The sequence below is a fragment of the Aaosphaeria arxii genome, assembly GCF_010015735.1.
Source record: "Aaosphaeria arxii CBS 175.79 unplaced genomic scaffold BU24scaffold_1, whole genome shotgun sequence".
Classification (NCBI taxonomy): Eukaryota; Fungi; Ascomycota; class Dothideomycetes; order Pleosporales; genus Aaosphaeria; species Aaosphaeria arxii.
This window is the reverse complement of record NW_022983474.1, coordinates 5,627,727-5,648,895: the sequence shown is the minus strand read 5'-3', so window position 1 is coordinate 5,648,895 and position 21,169 is coordinate 5,627,727. Positions and strand designations below refer to the sequence as shown.

The 21,169-nt window shown below is 49.2% G+C and overlaps 7 protein-coding genes across 7 annotated transcripts; 3 read left to right on the top strand and 4 right to left on the bottom strand.

Annotated features, from left to right (window-relative positions):
• Window positions 1-1,015: 1,015 nt before the first annotated feature.
• Window positions 1,016-5,406, bottom strand: BU24DRAFT_44463 (uncharacterized protein). Its single transcript, XM_033530647.1, has 2 exons — window positions 4,609-5,406; window positions 1,016-4,520 (listed from the first exon to the last, which is right to left on the bottom strand). Exons 1-2 carry the CDS (start codon window positions 5,121-5,123, stop codon window positions 1,109-1,111), a joined length of 3,927 nt encoding a protein of 1,308 aa, XP_033390760.1. The 5' UTR covers window positions 5,124-5,406; the 3' UTR covers window positions 1,016-1,108.
• A 915-nt stretch (window positions 5,407-6,321) lies between these two features.
• On the top strand, window positions 6,322-7,721 carry BU24DRAFT_418049 (ribosomal protein L22). The gene is made up of 3 exons (XM_033526879.1): window positions 6,322-6,426; window positions 6,496-7,389; window positions 7,444-7,721. Exons 1-3 carry the CDS (start codon window positions 6,387-6,389, stop codon window positions 7,581-7,583), a joined length of 1,074 nt encoding a protein of 357 aa, XP_033390759.1. The 5' UTR covers window positions 6,322-6,386; the 3' UTR covers window positions 7,584-7,721.
• Window positions 7,616-9,624, bottom strand: BU24DRAFT_363736 (WD40 repeat-like protein). The gene is made up of 2 exons (XM_033524219.1): window positions 8,315-9,624; window positions 7,616-8,255 (listed from the first exon to the last, which is right to left on the bottom strand). The coding sequence occupies exons 1-2, from the start codon at window positions 9,593-9,595 to the stop codon at window positions 7,884-7,886; spliced, it is 1,653 nt and encodes a 550-aa protein (XP_033390758.1). The 5' UTR covers window positions 9,596-9,624; the 3' UTR covers window positions 7,616-7,883.
• A 1,298-nt stretch (window positions 9,625-10,922) lies between these two features.
• BU24DRAFT_418046 (glycoside hydrolase family 53 protein) lies at window positions 10,923-12,288 on the top strand. The gene has a single exon (XM_033526878.1). It carries the CDS (start codon window positions 11,199-11,201, stop codon window positions 12,264-12,266), a length of 1,068 nt encoding a protein of 355 aa, XP_033390757.1. The 5' UTR covers window positions 10,923-11,198; the 3' UTR covers window positions 12,267-12,288.
• A 1,743-nt stretch (window positions 12,289-14,031) lies between these two features.
• BU24DRAFT_458274 (uncharacterized protein) lies at window positions 14,032-15,714 on the bottom strand (the record flags this gene model as incomplete). Its single annotated transcript, XM_033531614.1, has 1 exon — window positions 14,032-15,714. One exon carries the CDS (start codon window positions 15,712-15,714, stop codon window positions 14,032-14,034), a length of 1,683 nt encoding a protein of 560 aa, XP_033390756.1.
• Window positions 15,715-17,410: 1,696 nt separating this feature from the next.
• BU24DRAFT_418045 (uncharacterized protein) lies at window positions 17,411-20,084 on the top strand. The gene is made up of 6 exons (XM_033526877.1): window positions 17,411-17,776; window positions 17,837-18,346; window positions 18,401-18,999; window positions 19,055-19,174; window positions 19,225-19,503; window positions 19,560-20,084. Exons 1-6 carry the CDS (start codon window positions 17,526-17,528, stop codon window positions 19,937-19,939), a joined length of 2,139 nt encoding a protein of 712 aa, XP_033390755.1. The 5' UTR covers window positions 17,411-17,525; the 3' UTR covers window positions 19,940-20,084.
• Window positions 20,069-21,168, bottom strand: BU24DRAFT_439102 (transaldolase; the record flags this gene model as incomplete). The annotated part of the gene is made up of 2 exons (XM_033530282.1): window positions 20,309-21,168; window positions 20,069-20,250 (listed from the first exon to the last, which is right to left on the bottom strand). Exons 1-2 carry the CDS (start codon window positions 21,108-21,110, stop codon window positions 20,069-20,071), a joined length of 984 nt encoding a protein of 327 aa, XP_033390754.1. The 5' UTR covers window positions 21,111-21,168.
• Window position 21,169: the final 1 nt, after the last annotated feature.

Genomic DNA, 21,169 nt, shown 5'->3' with positions numbered 1-21,169 from the left:
AATCGTCAAGCCCATCGCCAAGCCTATCCATCATTAATGATTGTACGTGATATCTGATTTCATTGACAGTTGAGTTAATATTCAGAATCATGCGTGCTTTTGGAGATTAAAGTAGTCAGTTGTAACTCCCGGTTGTTGGTGCGCGAATATAGAACTTTGGAATTGGAAGCTACCTACTTGCGTGTGTTCAAATAAGAAATGTTTAAAAACATCGATAATCATTTCTCTACTTGAAACACAGATTATACTAATCAATGAATCACAGTATGGACGGTGAACCCTTCAGGCATGATATAAAATATCAATGAGACCTCAACCTTTTTGTGTAGCCACTAAATGTAGGTAGACCGTCCAGAGCAAGGAAGAAGGCGTGAGGGGGGACAGATGCACAGATACAAATGGAAGAGGTGTGTGAAGATTAATGCAGAGGTCATGGAAACGCTCCTATTACTATACTACAATACGTACATTAACAGAATCTTTTTTGCCGGGGCCAGAAATCCCCGAAATCCTTGAGCCCAATTATCCACCACCTGCTCCACCTTTCCAACCAAAAAGCCAAGCAAGCCCGCGTGTTTCTCGATGTCAGCGAAGACTGTACCTTCATGACAAGAAACAAACCTGTTGACCTAATGGGAAGAAAAGTGAGGGAGCGGTAGTCGGTTATCAGGAGGGAAGTAGTGAAAACATGAGCTATATCTCGGTTATCCGGTCCAGGAAACGTACAAAAATGATAGCATCTGCATCATTTTGTATGGGTGACAAGTGTTGAAAAAAAAGTGCTCATTAGATGCCGTTCAATGCCCACCCGTGCCGCAGAAAACGCCTTGGAAGACTGAGAGAAGAAAGGGGAATGAAGGAAGAAATCAATGAGATTAGTTCCTTTTTGAAGTGGCCTCGGCTCTCCCGCGAACCCTGCCATTACTTTTCCCCGTCCCGGAAAACGGCCTGAAGGGAAAGAGTTATTGAGATTGGTGAAAAAAAGTCGTCCTAAAAAACGCCGGGCCGTGGGGATCGACCGGAAAGATGCATATGCCTCCCTCCATTAGTTTCTTTGCGTACTCCGTTTGCTATGCATTGTCGCTTCTACGCGATGGTGTGTACTTTCTCATGCACCGTCCTTCATCTCGGTGTCTTTGGTGTTGTCTTTCTTGCCTCCTAATAGCATGCTCCGAAAATCCTCGTTGCTTTTTGCCTCGCCAGCCGCCTCAGCTCTGGGACGTGCAGATGCATGACCCAAGCCAGGTCGTCCCCGGCCACGAAAAGTTCCTCCTCGGGCAACAGGTCGACTCACGCGTGATGGCTGCATGAACTTGTTGCTGGAAGCTTCGCCCTTTGGCTTAGGTTGGGCAAGGCTTGTGCTGGGCTTGTACTCCGCTTTCATTTGCTTCAGCTCTGCCGGGGTGCCAATCTTGATCGGTTTACCAGGAATGATCTCGTGACCTTCGAGCACGAGGCTAGCTTTGCCGACACTTGCAACCTCTTCGAACTCGATGATCGCACCTTGATGTTTGGGCATGTAAGTCACTCGTTTGACACCATAAGGGTCGACAAGTGTTTTGATGCGAACATCGTTGACGGTGTCAGGGATACCGAGAAGGGCGATGGTTCGTTCTGCTACAGGCGCAATGGTAGAGTTTTCGTCTGCCTTCCCAGGGGTTCCCGCACGGGGTTCGGGGCTTGCCGTATCGTTGACGAGCTGAGATCGGATTTTCGGGGGAGCTTTGAGCTCTTCCTTAGTCTTAGCGATTTCAACCTGCAAATCCATGTCCCACATATGCTTGCCATGCATCTCTGCAACGGCTGCATCTGCGGCCTCTTTTTTGTCAAATACGACCCAGCAGGATCCCTTGTTCTGTCCTTTGTTGGCACCCTGTTTGACAATTGGCATGTTCAATTTCTCGACCTTTCCGAACTTGTTGAGCGCTTCTCGAATCTCCGACTGCTTAGTCTTGTAATTTATACCTCGCACGAAAATTTCGCGACCTTCTTGAGTGGGGTTGTCGCGTTTTTTCTTTGCGTTGGGGTCAGAGATTTGTGCTACTAGGGGTAGTCCTTCGATTTCTTTATCATGTAAGGAAGTAGCCGCTTGTGCCTGTCTAGCATTGATAAACTGTATGTAACAGAAGCGACGGTTGGTATTGTAGCGTAGCGAGGGGAACCTCAGATCGATAATTGTGCCGAATGGCTCAAACAGCTTTCGCATGAACGCCTCGTCGGCTTGAGAAGGATAGTTTGCGACATATAATGTCGAGTTCTCACCTCGTGTGATGGATATTTCTGTTCCCTCGTAACCTTTAGCCTCCTTAGAGAGAGAGTATTCCGCTTCTTCTGGTGTCTCGAATTCCACAGTTGCCGTTATGCTATCACTCTCTTCTTTGATATGAATGTCTCGAACGTTGCCCGCGTCTCTGAAGAATTTTCGAATACTCGCTTGCGTCGCACTCTTCGGTAGCTTCCGAACGATGATGGAAGAGTGTTCACGGTCGCGTTTCTGGACCGTAGGCTGTGCTGATGATGCCTCGCCAATGACCTGGGCTGCCGTCTCCACCGATGGTGCAACAGTGAGAGCTTCTTCAGAGTCGCTTTGCTTGCTCTTCTTGATTGATACAGCATCGGCCTCGGCCGCCTCTTCGCGTTTCCTCTTTCCATTGCTATCTGCAGAAAGGTTTTGCTGCTGTGCCTCTTCCGCAGCAGCTCTTTCCTTCTCTCGTCGGATCGAGATTGTACGCCGCGACCGCCGGCCTTCGACCATGGCGCGTCGAACGTTCAGAACAGACTCGTGTTGCTCGCAATGATTCAAATACATCTCGAGAAGTGGCTCGGGTTGATCGATGGTGCTGAGACGTTTGATGCCTTGCTCCAGGACGGCTGTAGCTAAAGAAGGCGTTTGTAGTTGCTGTCCAGCATGGTCTTTGCCTCGAGTTGCATGGTTGGACCATACAACCATCTCCCAAATGTACCACCTGTACCAAAACTCATACGAGTCGAAACGTTGTTTTGCGATCGTATCGAACACCTGCCTGGCCTCGTCGACACTTCCGCGCTGCGTCCAGAATTTGATATGAAGGCGTTCGAGGCGATATTGTGGGTCACCGGTCCAATCTTTTCCGTATCTTTTGATGCCCATCTCTTGTACAAGTTCGAGGGCGGATCGAATTCCGACCTCTGCAATGTCCGCGTCATCCTCAGATGCGTTCGGACTGTCGAAAGCTTTACGGCGGAGGTATCCACACCAAGACATCTGCACCTTGATAAGCTCTTCCAAATCAGTATGCTCAAGCATACCAGTCTCGGTGGCACTGTGTTTGATGCTCTCGATCTCATTGAAATCCTTGTTCTCCGCCTCTAACGTCAGTATTCTATGAGACCACAGGGATCCAGACCAGGGGCAATGCCGAGTAGCACGCTGCAGAACATCCAAGAGAGAGACAGTTCGGTTGTTTTGCCAGATAAGAAACTCCACATAATCTTCCCACAAAGATGGATCCACAGGGAATCGCAAGGTTGCGCGCTCGTACAGGGCGTTCACCAATGGAAAGCTGGAAACACCCATTGTTTTCTTCTCCCACTTTAGGTATCGCGTCATCGCCCAATGTTCGGCTGTTTGGTCCTTGCTTTGGATGGCCTGGAGCAGCTGGAATTCGAATTCGGCGCGATGATCGTACGTTTTCTTGATGTGAGAATTGTGCTGAACGGCGCGCTCCATGATTGCCTCATAGTTGCTCTGGTTGTATTTTGAGTTGAAGGTGGAAAATAAGGAGAGGGTGTTGTCCCAAGTCGCATGCGGTTGACTGAGTCGTTCATTGAAGATCGCCGATACCCTCCTGGCCTTGTCCGGACTGAAATGACGCTCCAGGTCATCTTGCAGTAGTTGCAGGTACCGGTCCCAGACCAAATTGCTATCCGCGATGTTTAATTTGACATGTTCAGCCCCGCTCTGCAACGTGCTCATCAATAGATCAGCAGTAAATATCTCTTTCCCCACAAGTCTATCTTCTTCTGACCATGCCTCCGGTGGGTTAGGCTCCCAGATGCAGACCAGTAAGTGACTAATGTAATCGCCGTACATGATCCACAACTTCGGACTGTGCGGCTCTTCCTGCGTGGCGCGTTGACAAAGCTCCAGAACAGCCATACGGTCCTCGATGGTTCGTGCAAGAATTTTCTCGTCGTTAATCCGGTATTCCCACAGCTGTTCTCCCTGAGTGTACTTGCTATCCATTGTCTTGTATGCCTCGCGAAGGACGTGGAGCAATTCGTAGGACGAAGGATCGGCAGACGAGCCACTGCTCTCGTTAATGGTGTTTTGAAGCCCCTGGTGGAGGATGGTGATGAAAGACACATGGCTGTAGTAGTCAAAGGGGTTCTCAGTCAGAGCCTTCTCTAAATGACCGAGCATCTCTACGTTCTGTGCGTCAAGGAATTTGGTGTAAAGGCTGCGAGCTACTTTTGGCGAGTCTACCATGGTAACGTCTGTCGCCGAGGTTCCAGATATGCTGCGCGGGATGTTTTGGAGACTGAGGATATCAATTACTGTTAGAGCATGGCAAATGGGGTGGATTTCCTCGCAGGGAAACGCAAACAAAAGAAACATTCATAGCATACCTGATGGAAGGTCGCTGGGCAACACCCTGCTGCCTAGCTGTTTGCTGTATGTGCTGCATCGACGCGAGATCTGCCAAAGCGTCCATGCCTGGAGTTGATGCTTGTCTGTGTAGGGTATGTGAGGGCGGTGGAGTCATAACGTGCGGCGAGTTCAGCTGCGGTCGCGCATCAAGAGGCGGAGTACTAGTTGCGCTGTGGGAAGCGCGACCATTGGTGTAAGCTGCTATTGAAGGTGAGTGTAGAGCTGGCCCAGGCTGAGGCTGGTGCTGGGACTGATGTTGATGCTGGTGATAGGCGGGTTGCGCGTGAGTCGGTGTCGGGATGCGATCGTTGTGGTAGAGCTGCGGCGACGATGTAATCTGCTCTCGAAGGCCTGAGGGAGTGCGCGAAGGCATTTGACGCATGCCTGGCCGTATCTTGGAGGGGGATTGCATCGTGGGCGAGGCGAGCGATGGAGGCGGAGGAGTCTCCGCAGCCGGAGAGTCCTGCGGCGAGAGCAGAGAATTGATGTCCATGATGACAATGTGAAGCGATTAAAGGTATTACGACCTAGTGCGACAGGATAGGGTTGGCAATGCTCTTTGTGAGAAGGCGCGGCCGTCACAACTAGAGAGTGAAGCGAACAGATGCAACAACGATGGCGGACGTCATTTGAGCTTATCGCGTAAAGAACGAGAGGGCGAGTTCGATGGCAGGGAGTGCGCGAGAGGGATGAATAGGGTTGAGACGAGTGGATGTGAAGGAAGAGGAAGACGTATTGACGGCGTGAAGCCTGGAGAGAGGAGAGAGAGAACGAGAGAAGGGAGATTTTGAGAGTAGTGAGTAGTAGCGTAGCACACCCAGTGGTAGCAGTACCAGCACTGAGCAGTAGTAGCAGCAAAGCAACACGAACAGCGATGCAAATAATAGCAGAGCCAAGAGACGAAAAGGACCCGTTTACTAGGAGCGAGTTCAGTTAGGAGGACATTAAAACCAAACCGTTCTGGGGTTAAAGTATCTGTGCCACAAGAGAACGGCGACCTGCACCAGACCAGACGAGTCCAGTAGTAGTTACCCTGGCCTAGAGTTGCTTGGGGGGTACTTATGGATATGGGTATGTGTGTGTGTGTGACCCTATGACGCGCACTGGGGCTGGAGGCAGAGCAAGGTATGGATTGGACGAAATCAAAGAAGGATGCAAAGGGCTGTTGACAGAAGGAATGAAAAGATCAAAGACATCTTTGTTTTGAAGATACGTACCCACAGAGAGGAAGAGAGAGCTGCTCGTACTCGTTGGGAGAGAGAGGGCCCCCAGAATAGCGCGCAACGAGAAGACGCGCGACGCAATATCTCGTAATAGAAGCAGTGAGTGGTGTAGTGTAGGTTGTAGGTAGTGGAGAACTTTCTGCAGAGCGCGGTGCGCGTGTGTTTTGTGATATGAAAGAGGCCAATCTTCTCTTTTTCGGTAGTAGTAACAGACGACTCTTGATGCAACGAGTCTTTCTGAGACGAAAATAAGGATGGCTGGCTTGAAAGCTGGCTGGCCGGTTGGTTGATTGATTGTGGAGGTGGTTTGATGGAGAGAGAGTAAAGTTGGTGATGATCCGCAGTTCGGGGTCACCTGACCTGCCTAAACATCCTGGTCCCATCGTGCCTGAGCCACATGGAGCTAACCGGATCCGGAATCACTTGCCGGCTCTTGAAGAATTTCGAGATGCCTCAACTTTAACCTCACGGCATACGGCAGATCCCCATCTCGAACCCCCCATCGCGCGCCATTGCGGACGCACACAACCATTATGAGCGTTCGGATACCCACACGGCGGATAGGGCAATCAGGTATGTCAATTGCTCAATTTCAATGTATCCATTATCTATCATGATCTGATACTTACACCACCACCTTAGCCCTCGCCCTCTCCCGCCCAAACACATATTGGATCACGACCTCACGACCCCTCTCTACCACCGTCCCCCTTTCAGCCTCTAAGGACTCCCTTCGCAATGACCTCCTCCTCGATGTCCTCCGCAAGCGCCAGGCCGAACAGCACGCCGCCGCCCACGGAAAAACCACCGCCCGCGCACCCCAACCCGAGCAGGGCAACCTCCCTTCTGCCACAATCTTCAAACCCGAGTACGAAATCCCTTCCTTCCAGGACTCTCTCCCCGATTTCGAGAAACGCGCCGTCAAGCGGGAGGAGAAGGAACGTAGGGCCCTCGTAGCCCGCAAGAGGGATGCGGAGCTGTCCGCCCCCAAATTGGATCCCATTCCCCGGAGCACGAAGCTTTTGGAACGGAAACTAGTCATCAAGAGCATCCAGAAGAGGGGTAGGCTGACGAAGGAATTGAAGCTCGCGAGGTCGGAGAGGCAATCGCTGTTCAGGAGCCGTGATTTGCCCACGAGTGTCAAGAAGTTGACGAAGGTTATGAATTTGGTGCAAGGAAAGACGGTGGAGGAGGCGCTCGTGCAGCTGCGGTTCAGCAAGAAGAGAGTTGCGAAGGACGTTGCCAAGGGTCTTATCATCGCGAGAGATCAGGCGGTCATCGCTCGTGGTATGGGTCTTGGTGCGGCACAGAAGGCGGAGACTGCACAGGACGCAAAGACTCTGGCCGACGGCTCTCGCATAAAGGAGAAGAAGGGGAAGAGTGTTACCATTGAGTTAAAGGATGGAAAGAAGAAGGAAGTGAATGACCCAACAGAGATCTATGTCGACCAGGCATGGGTAGGTAAAGGCCAGCAATGGAAGACTCCAGAGTACCGTGCCCGCGGAAGGGTTAACCTTCTCACACACCGAACAACGAGTATGTCATCATTACCCAGATTATCAAATCCAGAGTAGTGACTAACCCGAACAGGCTTTTCCGTTCTATTGAAGGAAGAAAAGACACGCGTGCGTATTTCGGAGGAGATCGCAAAGAAGCGGGACAACCGCAAGCTCTGGGTAGCTCTACCCGACCGACCCATCCCCTCGCAGCGACAGTACTGCTTGTGGTGAAGAGACACGAGGATATAACGGACAATTGTAACATATGTATTTGCGTTTTGTGATATACAAGTGCATTGGGTCTACGAAAGACACATGAACTGCGGGCTCCGAGAAAGGCTTGTTTGCACAATATACCACCATTCGAAGCCAACCACTACCACCCTCATTCTTGATCCAGCTTGCTCAATTGTGCTATACAAATCTATTCAGACCATCTGCAAGATACACTTTTAACCTAGGAAGATCCAATACGCAAATTACGCCAACGCTATGCAATGTATGAAGAAGCCGTGCGAGCAAGAGAGACATCTACGATTCCGCCGCTGTGATAGCGGTTTCTGCCCCATTTGCCTCTCGACCCGCGACGAGCATATCGATCATCCCTAGCACACTCCATGCCACCTGGCTCGCTTCCACCACGACCTTGACTCTCTGCATCAGGTTTTCAATCAACATGTCCACCTCCGGACTCCGTCCTAGATGCTCGGCATAGAGATCGAGGACCTGTAGTGCGACGTCTGTGACGAGTCGAGTGATTCGGTAGTCGGAAATGCTCTTGATCAGGTAGCGAAGGATCGGCTGGAGCGTGACTTCATCGCGGTTCTGCAGCGCTGTGCGTAGAGCGGAGCGGTGGATTAGCGCGGTAAGAACTGTAGTTATTTGAGTACGTGCATTGCCCTCCTATCATGTCTGTTAGTACGTGACACCACTCTGAATAGATTCACTTTTGTGAAACTTACAGGAGTCTCAAGAACCAAGTCAAGCGCTCGCGCGTATTGTCCCGTTCGCAGTGCCTTTCCCCAAGGAGCCAGCTCGTTGATCTTGCCTCTTGCATTTCCGTCAATTATAATATCTGCACCTTCGCCCCTGAAGTCTTTTCCTCTTATCCGCGCTTCCCAACCCTTTCCGCGCTTCCTCTTCTTGACCCTGTCGTACTCTTCAATACGACCTTCGAGCAAAGCCTTCATTTCCTTCTCACGTTCGCGAGCCTTGACCTTTTGTTCGCCAGACAACCGTGTCTTAATGGAGAGGAGACCGGATTGCATACCAACGGCAATATGCTTGTCTTCGTTGCGAGAGCTGATCACGCTGAGCGACAGAATGGGCGAAGGATACTTCATGCCGGCGACCACGTTCCATCCTGTGGTTTCAAACACCTTCACGTGGCCGTCAAGAGCTCCAGTAAGGAGCCGCTCGCCATTACCAGCAAGCGATAGACTTGTGACCGTCTTTTGGTGGTTTCGGAGAAGGTGCACCGGCTTCGCAGCGACGATATCCAGAACGCTAACAGTGTTGTCCGCTGCCGCCAAAACTGTTGTTCCGGATGGCATTGGAAGCACAGATTCCACTACAGCTGCGTGCTTAAACACCATTACTGCGTTTCCTCCTGCTCTTGCGTCCCATAGTCGAACTGTTTGATCGTAACTTCCGGTGACTATCAATCCGCTCTGTCCAGGCATGTATGTACCAGTGCGCACATAATCCTGATGGCCGTTGAAAGTAGTGATGCTCTTGTCACTTGGAAGATCCCAGGTTCGCACCGTCCTGTCGTCCGAGCAACTCATCAATTCGGTCAAGGCCGAAGGGTTCCACTCGGTCCGCCAAACGGGCTGCTTATGTTCGCGCCATGTCTTCAGGATCGCACGACTATTCAAGTCGAATGCCTGAATCGCTCCGCTGTCTCCACCAGCTACTATGACCCGTCCATCTCTTCTGATGTTGCCCGAATGTGCAATGTCGTCTACACCGAAACGATTGATGGTCTTCACAGCCTTTCGAGTCTTGGAAGAGAAGATTTGCACTCGAGACCCGGTGGTCACCGCGAACAGATCCTGCGCGGAAACAGTGAGATTCGAAGGCGGTGGTGGTGGGTAAGATATATGCGTGACAGGCGATGAATGTTGCGAGGGGTCGAGTTGAATGGTAGAGCTGAAGGACTGCCAGTATTTTTCTTCAGCAGTCGCGGTCGCAGGAGCTCTAGGAAGCTTCAGCGGCTGTATTTGTTGCACTTCGGCGGCCATTGTTGCGACTAGGAAGGAATTTGTGCTGGATAGTAGGTCAGGAACGAAACCTTTCGTAGGGTGTCTCGAAACTTTTTTGGTGGAGATGGCTCGTGCACAAAGCTAGCCCCGACTAGGTAAGACCCGATCGGGGATCACTTCAACACCACAGCATGCATCACCAATCTCTACTTTCATCCAAATAGGATTCGAATCATCCATCCAACTAGAAGTTGAGCATGCCGGTCTAGTTCCTGAGACCAAATTTAATTGCTCTATTCTGCCTTTGATTCAAAGCATAATCGTCCTCACGTTCGGACTTTCAAGGTCATATTTATCTTGTTCGCGGCCACAGTACAAACTCCTTTGATCCTGCTGAATGCTTAACCGCAGGTAGGCTCAACTTCCTAAGATATAGAGTCACGGTTTCCAACTACTGCTTCACGAAGTCCAGTGATAGGACACCTGCGTACTATCTAAGCGATTGGAATGCTCTTACAATAGAAGTACACCCTAACGAACTCACCGCCATTGGAGTACGATTGGATCTTCCAATTTGCAGGCCGTCTATTCAGGCGAGGAATTTACTTAGTAACTTTCAGCCACCACAAATACATCTATCCATTCTAACATCGAAGGAACGTCATTTCAACTACAAGAGGACTCTGTGCTGGATACGCGGTGGTTCACAATGATTACCATTGATTCCTTCTAGAGCTAGAATTCGGGTCACATTACATGCCTACCTAAGCTATCTAACCAATATTGGGTTGCGCCGGACGGTCAACATGATCATATTCGACTTGACTTGACTACCGAGCGATGTCAAGATCGCTCGCCTTCTTTGATTCCACAAATAAGAACATTATCGAGTCACCCAACTCCTGTTCTAGCCAAGTTGACAAACTGTGAATGCTCGGTGCAGGCCTCCCAACGCCGGACTAACCTAGCACTTTGCGGCAAATGCATCTCACTGAGAATTACAATCGACATTTCGGCTTAAGATTGATGGTGTAGAGACTCTGGAAGGATTACTTTCGCTTATTTCTATCCTTTTCTACATCTGTTAATAGAACAAAATACCGAAACATACAACTCAAGAGCCAAACCCCTCTCTATATTATAGGTGAGATATCAAGAAACAAACTCAAGGTTCATACTCTCATCGCGGTGAGGAAACCGAAATCCCGAGGCAGACAAGTTAGCAATAGTGCCCAATATTGCGGCCCTATTATCTGATCGTTGTGTCTTTATTTCTTTAAGAGGTATCGCAACCGTCGCGCTCGCCAGAAGAACCGGGTCAACATCCCGACATAGATTAACGCAAAAACCAGGCTCATCCCTCCAATTCCGTTTACCCCACACGAATAATAACGCCGATCCAATCTCATCTATTCGATGCAATTCTCGTGCCACGCTACATTTACAAGAAGACATGCCATTGGAGCGAATTTCTGTATTGAACGACCGCCCCGGAATTGCAGTTACTCGCTGAGAACCTCATAGTGCATCATGCGATTCTAGAAGCCAATGCATCGATAATCTCTGGAAAATATAAAAGGCTGCGTTCAGATTCGACGGATGATGGCGTCAAGCACCACTGCATCTACCAGCAGCAACGATCATGCTTTTCTCCACGTTGCTCCCACTGCTGTTTGCCAGCCCGATTCTGGCTGCTCTACCCCATAAAGGTGTTGATTGGTCATCACTTCTCATTGAGGAGAAAGCTGGGAAGCAGTACAAGACAACCTCTGGCCAAGTACAGCCCCTGGAAACTATCCTCAAGAATTCCGGAGTCAACACAGTTCGCCAACGCATATGGGTCAACCCTTCCAATGGCGACTATAACCTTGATTACAATATCAAGCTTGCTCAGCGTGCCAAAGCTGCAGGCCTTAAGGTCTACCTCGACTTCCACTACTCAGACAACTGGGCAGACCCTGGAAAACAAGTCGTACCCAACGCATGGAAGAGCTTGAATCGTGATCAGCTCATCAAGCAGATCTACGACTATACTAAGAGCGTTATGGACACCTTCCAAAAGAATGGACTTCCCCTTTCGATTGTCTCCATCGGCAACGAAATCACACCTGGCCTTCTGTTTCCCATCGGCCAGCTCAGCAACAGCGATGGCCCGAAGAATGTTGCCGCGCTTCTGAAGTCTGCTTCCAAAGCCATCAAAGAATCGACCATCTCCCCCAAACCTAAGATTATGATTCACCTCGACAATGGTTGGAAGTGGGACACCCAGCAATGGTGGTATGACACCGTCCTTGGGTCTGGTGGTGGCCTCTCCGCATCGGACTATGACATTCAGGGTGTATCCTATTACCCATTCTACAATTCTGGCGCTACGCTTGCTGCCCTTGGTACAACTCTTCAGAACATGGCCAACAAGTATGGAAAAGAAGTTCAAGTCGTCGAAACCAATTGGCCAACTTATTGTCCCAACCCTTCCAATGCCTTCCCGAGTGACACAAAGAACATTCCGCTAAGCGTGGAAGGTCAGGTCACTTGGATGAAGGAGGTTGCGAAACGGGTCACCAACGTGGGCAGCAGGGGTACTGGCTTGTTCTACTGGGAGCCAGCGTGGATCGATAATGCTGGCTTGGGAAGCTCCTGTGGGTGGAATTTGATGGTTGCTGATGACGGAAAGGATATGGGGAGCCTAAGTGTCTTCAACCAGATTTAAACCGAGACCCAATAAGCAAATCAACAGAAACGCTTCGTTGAATGTTGAAATGAACCCAATCCATTATTGTTCTTCATCATGCTTCATGTCCGATGATATCTTCCAATATCACATCTAGATCAATCACCGTCACAATCTAAGCTTTGTCTTGGACGCCACAAACCAGACAAAGGATAGACTGACTGGGTATGATAGGCTCGTTGACACTTCCTCCCAAGACGAAAGAGTCGTTCCGATAGTGGTGCTAAACCTAAAGAGGACATTCGTACCTAGAGTCAATGTGAGATCAAGTTGTTCCACACTCTTCAGTAAATACATCGTGCCTGGCTGTCGCTAATTTCTCACAATACCTAATTCCTCTTCCGGAAGCGCCACGAGCATGAGAACCTGTGAGTCTGTGGGTGCTATGGTAGTTTCTGGCATGCTTGATTTCAAATATTTCTATCGCTATCTTTGTTCATTGATAATGAGTGCACTCAATGGAGACATTGGTGCCGCTGCCAGATTCCAATAGAATGCGTAATGACACCCAAGAGAATTGTCAATACCTGACTCCGACCCCGACGATAGTAAGGTTAGATTCAAGGTACCCTCATATGGCTAGACGTAAAATATCAAATCGGGCATGTGCTCGGCCAAGAGAAATCTTAAATCTGTTTCACCCAACACACGAAAACCCAACGCCAGACTTGCCTTCAGGAACAATTTGCCCAGTCTAGCACAGCACTTCGTCCATTCACGCCAACTGCTGCTCATAGTCAACCACCTAGACTTTGACTCAAATGACTCGCTATCCACACCTACCGCTGTTTGCCTGGATTGTCCGAGTCAAATATTCTACACACACCATGAGCAGAGTTATTCCCGTGCGAGTGAGAAAATGAGGAAAGAGACAGTGGCCATACTGTTCCAATACCATGTTTTGCATTATATTGCCATTGACTAAATCAAGTTAGGCCAATTTGCTCGGTCAGTCCGGCCGTCACGTTTCGTAGTATGTATCTTAATAGGACTAAGAATCCTATGGTGTGGTGGGGTCCATAGCCCTATGCTAAAAGGCAGATAGGCAGAAGCGACTGGTCAACAGCATGGTCTGACAGATTTGAATTTGGTTGTGTGGAACAATGTAACGTCGGACCCAAGCTGTCGGGAGTGAGGTCACAGTCACGGAAAGATTGCGTCGGGCAGAGCGGGTTCCTGGAGGATAAGGCATGGCGACAAAGAACAAAGAGATCGGAATTGGAATGAAAGCTAGTACCAGCTAGGAGGTTTTGGGGACAGTGGGGATGCGCTAGGGTGTGATGATTGGGATTGATATTGTGTGAGTATGAGTTTTGTAGAGGTTGTCCATTGACTCGAACTCTACATGGTACCTACATTAGCCATGTGTTGGGGGATTGTCACAGAACTTCAGGCAGACACAAGCTGGAACTTGAGTTGGAACTCTGGAAATTGATTCTATGTGCTCTTCGTGCTATGGACCCATTACACCCCCAGATCTGTGAAATAAAAACCTATAATTCGTGTGATCCTAGTAGTACAGCCAACCGACAAGACCGAAAGTAGAGAATAGCACGATGGGATAGAAGACACAATGCAAGGCACTGCTCAGGAGGACCACATTTTCAAGGTCACTAGATAGGCTGAGAGGTTTAGAACCTTATGGCCAATCCTGGTAGTAACGAGCGAGCTCACCACGTTGCAACCAACTCAACCTTACTACGTCGAGGGAGTCGAAGTTGTACGAAGGAGCTCTAGCTCTGATTTACTCGTGGCCTAGATTGAGTAGTCCTCCTTCTTCTAGTCGCGCCAAGTCACCTCCGGCCTCTATGACAGCTTTGACGGCTGCTTGGCTTAACTTCCTTCTCTTCTCAGCTGCTTCCTTTTCTCTCCTTGCTTTTGTCTTGGAACTCCCACTAGGCGCAACGCCGGTGAGAATCTTTCTGCTGTCGTCTGGAGTAAAATTAACAAATCCCACTGATTGAGTCTTTCCATTTGAATGTGAGTGCTGGGATGATCCTGAAGATTTGCGACGATGGGCGCGAGTTGTATGGGTATTCGAAGAATGGCGTCTGCGATGGAATCGTGGTTGTGGTGACATGGATGGAGACCGGGATGGGGTCGATGAGTTTAGAGGCTGACCAATTGGAACGCCTGGCGTGGTGGGATACATCACAGTGTAGCCCAAGTCAAATGACGAGGCTGAAGTTGAAGTAGAGAAATCATTCGAGCTCTCGTTACTGGTCGAAACAGTTCCTAAATCCGAGTTGAATCCAGAGAAGGACGAAGTATCACATGAAATTCCAAGTCCGTTCACTGGTGTTGAATTGTACCCTAGACTTTGGCTTTGTGTTCGTGATTGAGGTGCCGAGTGCGATTGAGTAGTCTGATATGATGAAGAGGAAGGCTGAGAAGTGGAAACGGGGGCATTTGGCCACCATGCTTGGTTCTTGCCCGGGATGGCTCGATAATCTGGCGAGGCTGAGAATGCAAAGTCCAGACTGGCTGGAGTATCTGGGCCCCACGCGGACATTTGCAGCCGATGAGAAGATGGTGGGGTCTGCAAGGCTGAGAGGGCCGCGTTGGACATGTTCTGAGAGCAGAATGCGCTGTTCACGCTGTCGTTTGAAAATTGATACGACTCGCCATTTGAGCAGCGAGAGGTAGTATCAATGGCCGGAGATGAAAGTGGAGTAAGTTGATAATTTGCCTGAGAAACCTCGGGTGTCGAGTCTGGGAATGGAGATAGCGGGGTAGTATAAGCCGGCTGCTGCTGAGGAGCATAGAACTCATTCGTCGTTCCTTGATGCTCAAACAGCTTCACGGATTGTGGAGGTGTATTAGGGAGCTGTAGATTGAATGTATCTGCTGGCGCATCAAGCTTTCGCGTCCAGAGATCCTGGAGGTTTGTACGGAATGGCGATGCTCGCATCATCTTGGAAATTGTGGACAACTTCTTCGTAGCCTTATGAATACCGCTTTTCTGCGGCTTTTCTGGGTTGGAAGTCACCTTCTTTGCTGACCGTGGAGATGTGGTGGCCTTGGGTGTTGATGGGGTTGATGCCGGTTGTCTTCGCTCGATAGGTTCCGATTCAAACAAGTCGTCGAAACTCAACAAGTCCGGAGTACTCCGAATGATTTTTTCTCTCGATTCAAGATATATGGAAGGAGAAGAAGAAGCGACTGGAACCACGGGCGAGGCTGGGTTTTGTTCGAGGACTTGGAGAGCCTTGTGCCAAGCATCATCCGATGTCGCCTCCCAATTGGGCATAGAATCCCAATGTTCACTACCATTCAATGATGATGGAAAATTAAAAAGGTGTGCCAGGTCATCGGGTCCAGAGGTCTCTGCCATGGTGTGGTTAAGCTGTAGGTCCGACTCGAGATACTGACTGAACAAATCGTCCGGGTGGACAACCTCGATCTCTTTGTCACCGGAGGGCCGCATCGAGTAGTTACTCTGTGTTTCGACTGAGAAACCCATCAAGACTGTCTTTCACGTGTGATATCTAAGACCAGGTATCTGGAAAGGGGAGCAGGCCAATGCCTCGTCGTAGGGGTGTAGTAACGATGGAGATAACTGGGTACCAGTGACCGTACCTTGCGGAAGGGCTGCAGGAGGCAAATATGTAACGATGCACGCTGATGCAGGAAGACAAACACAGAAAACATTGTTATTGAAAACACCTAACTGGATATATACTTGCAGCATCATGTGCTTCTGAGTTCTTCCCAACCTCAACGTTTTGACGAGCATTCCATTGATTCTGTGACCTATGTTTAGTGACAAGAGAGGAATGGAGGTCTACCAAAGCCTTATCTTTATCGATTATGAACGTTTGATGGCTTTGCAAATATTGCCAACAAGACAAACTTCGAGTTGGTTTGTCGTCCAGAGGTGGCTGGGCAATCCGTAGCGGTTGTGGCGAGGCGGGCCGTAGGGACATACCGCAAACAGCCCACATTCCTCGCCCCAACCCTCCACGTTACATTCCTAAGTCTAGTCCAATCAGAGAGTGGGTGACAGCAACAGACTATGGAAGTCTCTAAGACCACGGTGCCGTTCGGTGGGTTATTCCTTTTAGGTGCTTTCATTAGAGGCATCATTTTCTGGTGTCGAGGTCTTTTAGGACGAGCTGGTACGCATACATACTTGCAAGTGTTTTTGACTATCGTCAGGGAATAGTGGTTGTAATGACGGGCGACCACGAGGTGATACTGATGCTGGTACACTGTTGGTAGTGGAACCTGCCGCTCGTTTTTCTCTAGCTCTTTGGAATGACGCGCTGTGCAATCCGCAAACAGCCATCCATTCCCCACCCAACCATCAGCAGAAACGAGACAGCAGAAACTAATGACAGAAGGAAAGAGATGATCGAGAGGAAAGAATACCCATCATCGTGGTTCAAAGAAGTAAAATGGAACAAATCAAGTAGGACACACATAGTGGCGATGGTCTTTCGAGATGTTCGTAATGTCTTGTTGGTGTTGTCGGGGATATGTTATTTCACTTGAGCGCTCAGGCAGGCTGTTGCTTGCGTAGTCATTGGATCGCAATGTCAGAGCACTTGGAGATCGCGAAGAAGTGAATCAAAGCGACGCCAACCGGCCTCCTGTATACGATGACGATAATGATGATGTCGAGGATGATGATTTGTGATGGGAGCCCACAATCAAGACATGCACGGATTAGCTGACACCAGAGATGCACATTTGTGTCAGAGGAAAAACAGCTCTTGTGTACTGTTCCCCATAGGTTACTGTAGACGGTAATGCAAAGAAGACTTTCGAACCAGAGCATTTTTAGATGGTATTTGCATTGGTTGCATGAGGGAGAATTCAGCATCGAACAACCTGCTAGATACTAAATGAAGACACCTTCGGCAGTGGAGAAGAACGATGACAACATACTGAACGGCCACATTTTCTGGTGCTCTCTTGTCTTCTGAGTCTTGACAAGAACACAACTGAATGTATGAAGTCCCGACGATTAATTGGTTGAGGTGTCGACCTGAGTGGCTGGACTCGGCCCGTTTTAGCTTAGAAGGAATGAGGAGGTATCTTTTGCAAGCTCCGCCGGTAGAGCCGGTGACCACCGGCCGGTTCGCACCAGCTCTGCCTCTTCGCACCTTAATACCGGGTTTCACGGCCTCCCCACTTCAATCCCAAACAGTCACTCTGCAATATACTGATCCCGGAAAGAGATAAGGAATTTTCAAACGTTGTCCAATAAGTGTCTAATACCTGTTACTCATCACTATGGCTCTCGAGCTTGGTGTTCAGCGAGGCCAATCGGCGCCGGATCCTACTCCAACAGCCGAACCATCTCCTCGAAGGATGAAGGCTTGCAGAACATGCCGTCGACAAAAGATGCGATGCGAGGGTAATGTGGAGAAACCTTGCCCTCGATGTGTCAATTCTGGAGTGCCTTGCATCTTCGATATCATAGAAAGCAAACGCCACCAGTCTGCGGTCCCTGGTGCGCCACATTCAAGCATTCGTAAAAGGAAGTGCGTTCTGTCCATTGAATGGGAATATAGCGCTCATGCTAACTATGCATTTATTGATAGGAGAGAATCTCTTCAAAATGAGGTACAGGATCTCAAGGAACAGTTGGGTAGGCTGAAAAGGTCTGCTGCGAGCAGTGGAGACCAACCCATTGAGCCACCCCTTCAATCGCGAGATACGAATTCTGGACAACCTCTATATGAAGCCGAAAGGGCACACACGGAACAAACAAAAGATTACACCACCGACGAGGTTTCAAATGATTGCCGCCGCCGTGATCAGTCCTCTAATCCACAGAGCGTTGGGTCAGAGGTGTGCAGCCCAGGCTCTTATCCAGAAGATGCCTACCCTCGTCATCTAGATGCTCCCGTGAGCGCAATCCATCACCTCACCCCAGAAGGATCTGCATTCTCGACAATGGTGTTGCAATCTTCGGAGAATATCGATGTCTTCTCACCTACCACAAAACAGACACCCAATGAAGCAGCCCCCAGTCCATTGCACCAGCGGGGAGGCGACCTGATCAACAACATATTCGATGATGAATCTGTACCACGATTGCTTTTTTCAATGTGAGTAGTAGCTATGTTCGGACCGAGCGTCTCGTCGTTGCTTAACCTTCGCAGGTATGTCCATAACGGGAGTCCGTTTATCCCATTGTTCGACCCTACGGAGGACACCTTTGACGCCCTCAGGCGCCGTTCACTATTCTGCTTATTGTCCATTTTATATGTTGTTCTTCGACAGACACAAGGGTGTCTGCCGTTGCCTGCTGAGATTCCCAAAGACCATCTTCGAGACCGTTGCCTAGAAGAATGCCGACGGCTTGCTGCGCACAGTCTATTCGGGTACACTAAATCCCTCGAGTATGTACAGGCAACTATCTTGCTTGCGGCACACGCAGAGCAGACATGGTATGCAATCGCTCATGCTAGACAAATGGCACTCGACCTGGGCTTGGACCACGCACTGGAACAGTTAGTGGAACTGAAGTTCAATTTGGATTCGTCTCCGGCCATTGTACACCGAGCGCGCGAGCTAAGTCGTAAAGTACGTACCTGGGCCATCTTGCACTACCTAGAGCGAGAACTTGCCTATGGTACCGGCCGTGCACCTGTCACCCCAGCCTTGAACGTGGGGCTGTTGCGAAAATTTCTTAAGCTTCCCACTTCGCAAGCTTCAGATATACGATTTGTATCCATCATTGATCTAGTGCTTTTGAGGGGTGAGTATACGCTGATCTGAACACAAAGCGGTCGTTAGTATTGATTTTGCGACAGGGCAGCTGCGATCACGGATTGATGGTGCAGCATCATTCTATTCTACCCATGTCCAGATCATGACCGAAATTGGAGAGACAACTGAGAATTGGTACCAATGCTGGGATAGAGTCCTTCAGTGTACTTTACCCTATGTCAGAACATAGACCGAGCGGGCTAACATAGAATAGCATATGGCGAAGACGCACAATCCTTCCAGCGAAGTAGCTTGAAAGTACAAAGAAATTTTGCAGCTATCAATGGCATATGCTGTGTTCTGAAAAGATTAGAACATGACGTGAAACGGTCATCGTCGGCGAAGGAATCCATAGCTTCTGCCATCGGGAATGTGGTAGGCTGCATACTGGACCACATTATCGAACAGTTTGAAGTTATACAGGAGTCTCCGGCATATAAGTGGCACTTCAGATGGGCCCCTACATATTCAGCTATGATGCTGGCATTTATCCGTAAGTTAACCAGTTTCTCCTTGAATCACGATGTCTTGATCACTAACAACAGAAAGAATTCCTTTCACTCCAACTACTACAGAGGTATCCTCAAACTGATAAGAAAGATCCTCTCATTCGCCACATCAGCTCTTCTCTATTTCTGCTTCAGACCCATCCCTATCAGGCACTTGTTGATAGTGTGCTTCGAGCACTAAAGCCGCTGCCTAACTCCAACCTTACATTGCCTAACGGCGAGGCTATCAATATAGACACTCTCACTAGCAGGAGTGCCTTTGAGCCTAATGCACTTGGTGCAGGTGTCCAGGCTACAATGGATGATCAATCGTTGTACATGACGGAGCCTGAGGCGTTCAACTTTTTCAGCGGTCCGGCTTTGATCGACGACTGGTCATTTCTTGAACAAGAAATCATGCCTTTCGTGAACCCAATGTAGCAAGGGTGGCGTAGTGGTAAATGGTGCCTAAAAGTTTCAAAATCTGAATACTTTCACGCGGATCACTAAATGAGTAACTTGATGCAATGATTTATTTCTTGCTAGCTACCAGGAGAAAACTGACTTTTCTCAATTAATCTGCGCTTCTCTTTCCTGCGCTAGCATACGTTTCAACTCCTCTCCATCTTTGAAGAATATCCGAAGACTTTCCGCGATTTTGTCAGTCGCTGCAGCATCTTCAAACAAGTCCAACCGGAATTTAGCCTCGTCATTGATGTAATGAGGGAGCGACTTTGTTTTCGGGGTGTGTCCTGCAGAAGAGGTTTAGTACGATATGAGACTTGCAGTTTAATTTGGGCATGAACTAACCGTTTGAATGATTTTCTAGTCGTGGTTTGACCGCATAGTCTGCGTTCTTCAGCTCCTCGAGAAGAACGACATTGATGGTCATGAGATCAACACCAGCCAGGTGTACACACTCGTCAATGTTGCGAAGACTGGCAGCCATGATCTCGGTGCTGATTCCCTCGGACTTGTAGTATTTGTAGATGTCGGACACCAATTTCACACCAGGATCTTTCAGTCCGGAGTAATCTTTGCCCGGTACCTGTTTCTGCCACCAGTCCATGGTTCTGCCGACGAATGGAGATATCAAAGTGGCACCAGCTTCTGCCGCGAGCTTTGCCTGAACAGTCGAGAAGAGCAATGTCATGTTGCAATGGATGTTCTCTTGCTCCAAGATCTTGCAGGCGTGAAAGCCTTCCCACGTGGAGGCGATCTTGATGAGGACTCGCTCACGAGAGACACCGAGCTTTTCGTAGAGCTCTATGATTTCTCTTGCCATGGTAACAGTCTTGTCCTTGTGGAAAGAATGTATTGCGTCAACTTCCGTCGAGACGCGTCCTGGTACGTGCTTGAGAATCTCCACTCCAAACCCGACGACGAGCCGAATGAAGGCATGCTCAAGCTGCTCCTCGGCATTTTGCGATCGAGAAATTCCATAGCGTACGGCTTCTGTAATTAAGTGCTTGTACTTGGGGTTCTTTGCTGCGCCCAAAATATGCGAAGGATTGGTCGTTCCATCTTGTGGTTTAAACGAATCAAGAATCTGAAAATCGCCAGTGTCTGCAACAATGGTAGTCAGACGACGAAGCTGTTCTAGAGTAGACATGATTGATGTTGATAAAATGGAATCTGAATCTGAGGTAGTAAAGATCTTTGCAATGATTT

Bases quoted from the DNA above. Each gene is read 5' to 3' on its own strand.
- BU24DRAFT_363736 (XM_033524219.1), bottom strand. From the start codon at position 9,595: ATGGCCGCCGAAGTGCAACAAATACAGCCGCTGAAGCTTCCTAGAGCT. The intron at 8,256-8,314 runs GTAAGTTTCACA...CAGACATGATAG, and splicing joins ACTTGGTTCTTGAGACTCCT to GAGGGCAATGCACGTACTCA.
- BU24DRAFT_44463 (XM_033530647.1), bottom strand. From the start codon at position 5,123: ATGGACATCAATTCTCTGCTCTCGCCGCAGGACTCTCCGGCTGCGGAG. The intron at 4,521-4,608 runs GTATGCTATGAA...TGATATCCTCAG, and splicing joins GCCCAGCGACCTTCCATCAG to TCTCCAAAACATCCCGCGCA.
- BU24DRAFT_418049 (XM_033526879.1), top strand. From the start codon at position 6,387: ATGAGCGTTCGGATACCCACACGGCGGATAGGGCAATCAG. The intron at 6,427-6,495 runs GTATGTCAATTG...CCACCACCTTAG, and splicing joins ACGGCGGATAGGGCAATCAG to CCCTCGCCCTCTCCCGCCCA. The intron at 7,390-7,443 runs GTATGTCATCAT...TAACCCGAACAG, and splicing joins TCTCACACACCGAACAACGA to GCTTTTCCGTTCTATTGAAG.
- BU24DRAFT_418046 (XM_033526878.1), top strand. From the start codon at position 11,199: ATGCTTTTCTCCACGTTGCTCCCACTGCTGTTTGCCAGCCCGATTCTG.
- BU24DRAFT_418045 (XM_033526877.1), top strand. From the start codon at position 17,526: ATGGCTCTCGAGCTTGGTGTTCAGCGAGGCCAATCGGCGCCGGATCCT. The intron at 19,000-19,054 runs GTGAGTATACGC...ATTTTGCGACAG, and splicing joins TGATCTAGTGCTTTTGAGGG to GGCAGCTGCGATCACGGATT. The intron at 19,504-19,559 runs GTAAGTTAACCA...AACAACAGAAAG, and splicing joins TATGATGCTGGCATTTATCC to AATTCCTTTCACTCCAACTA.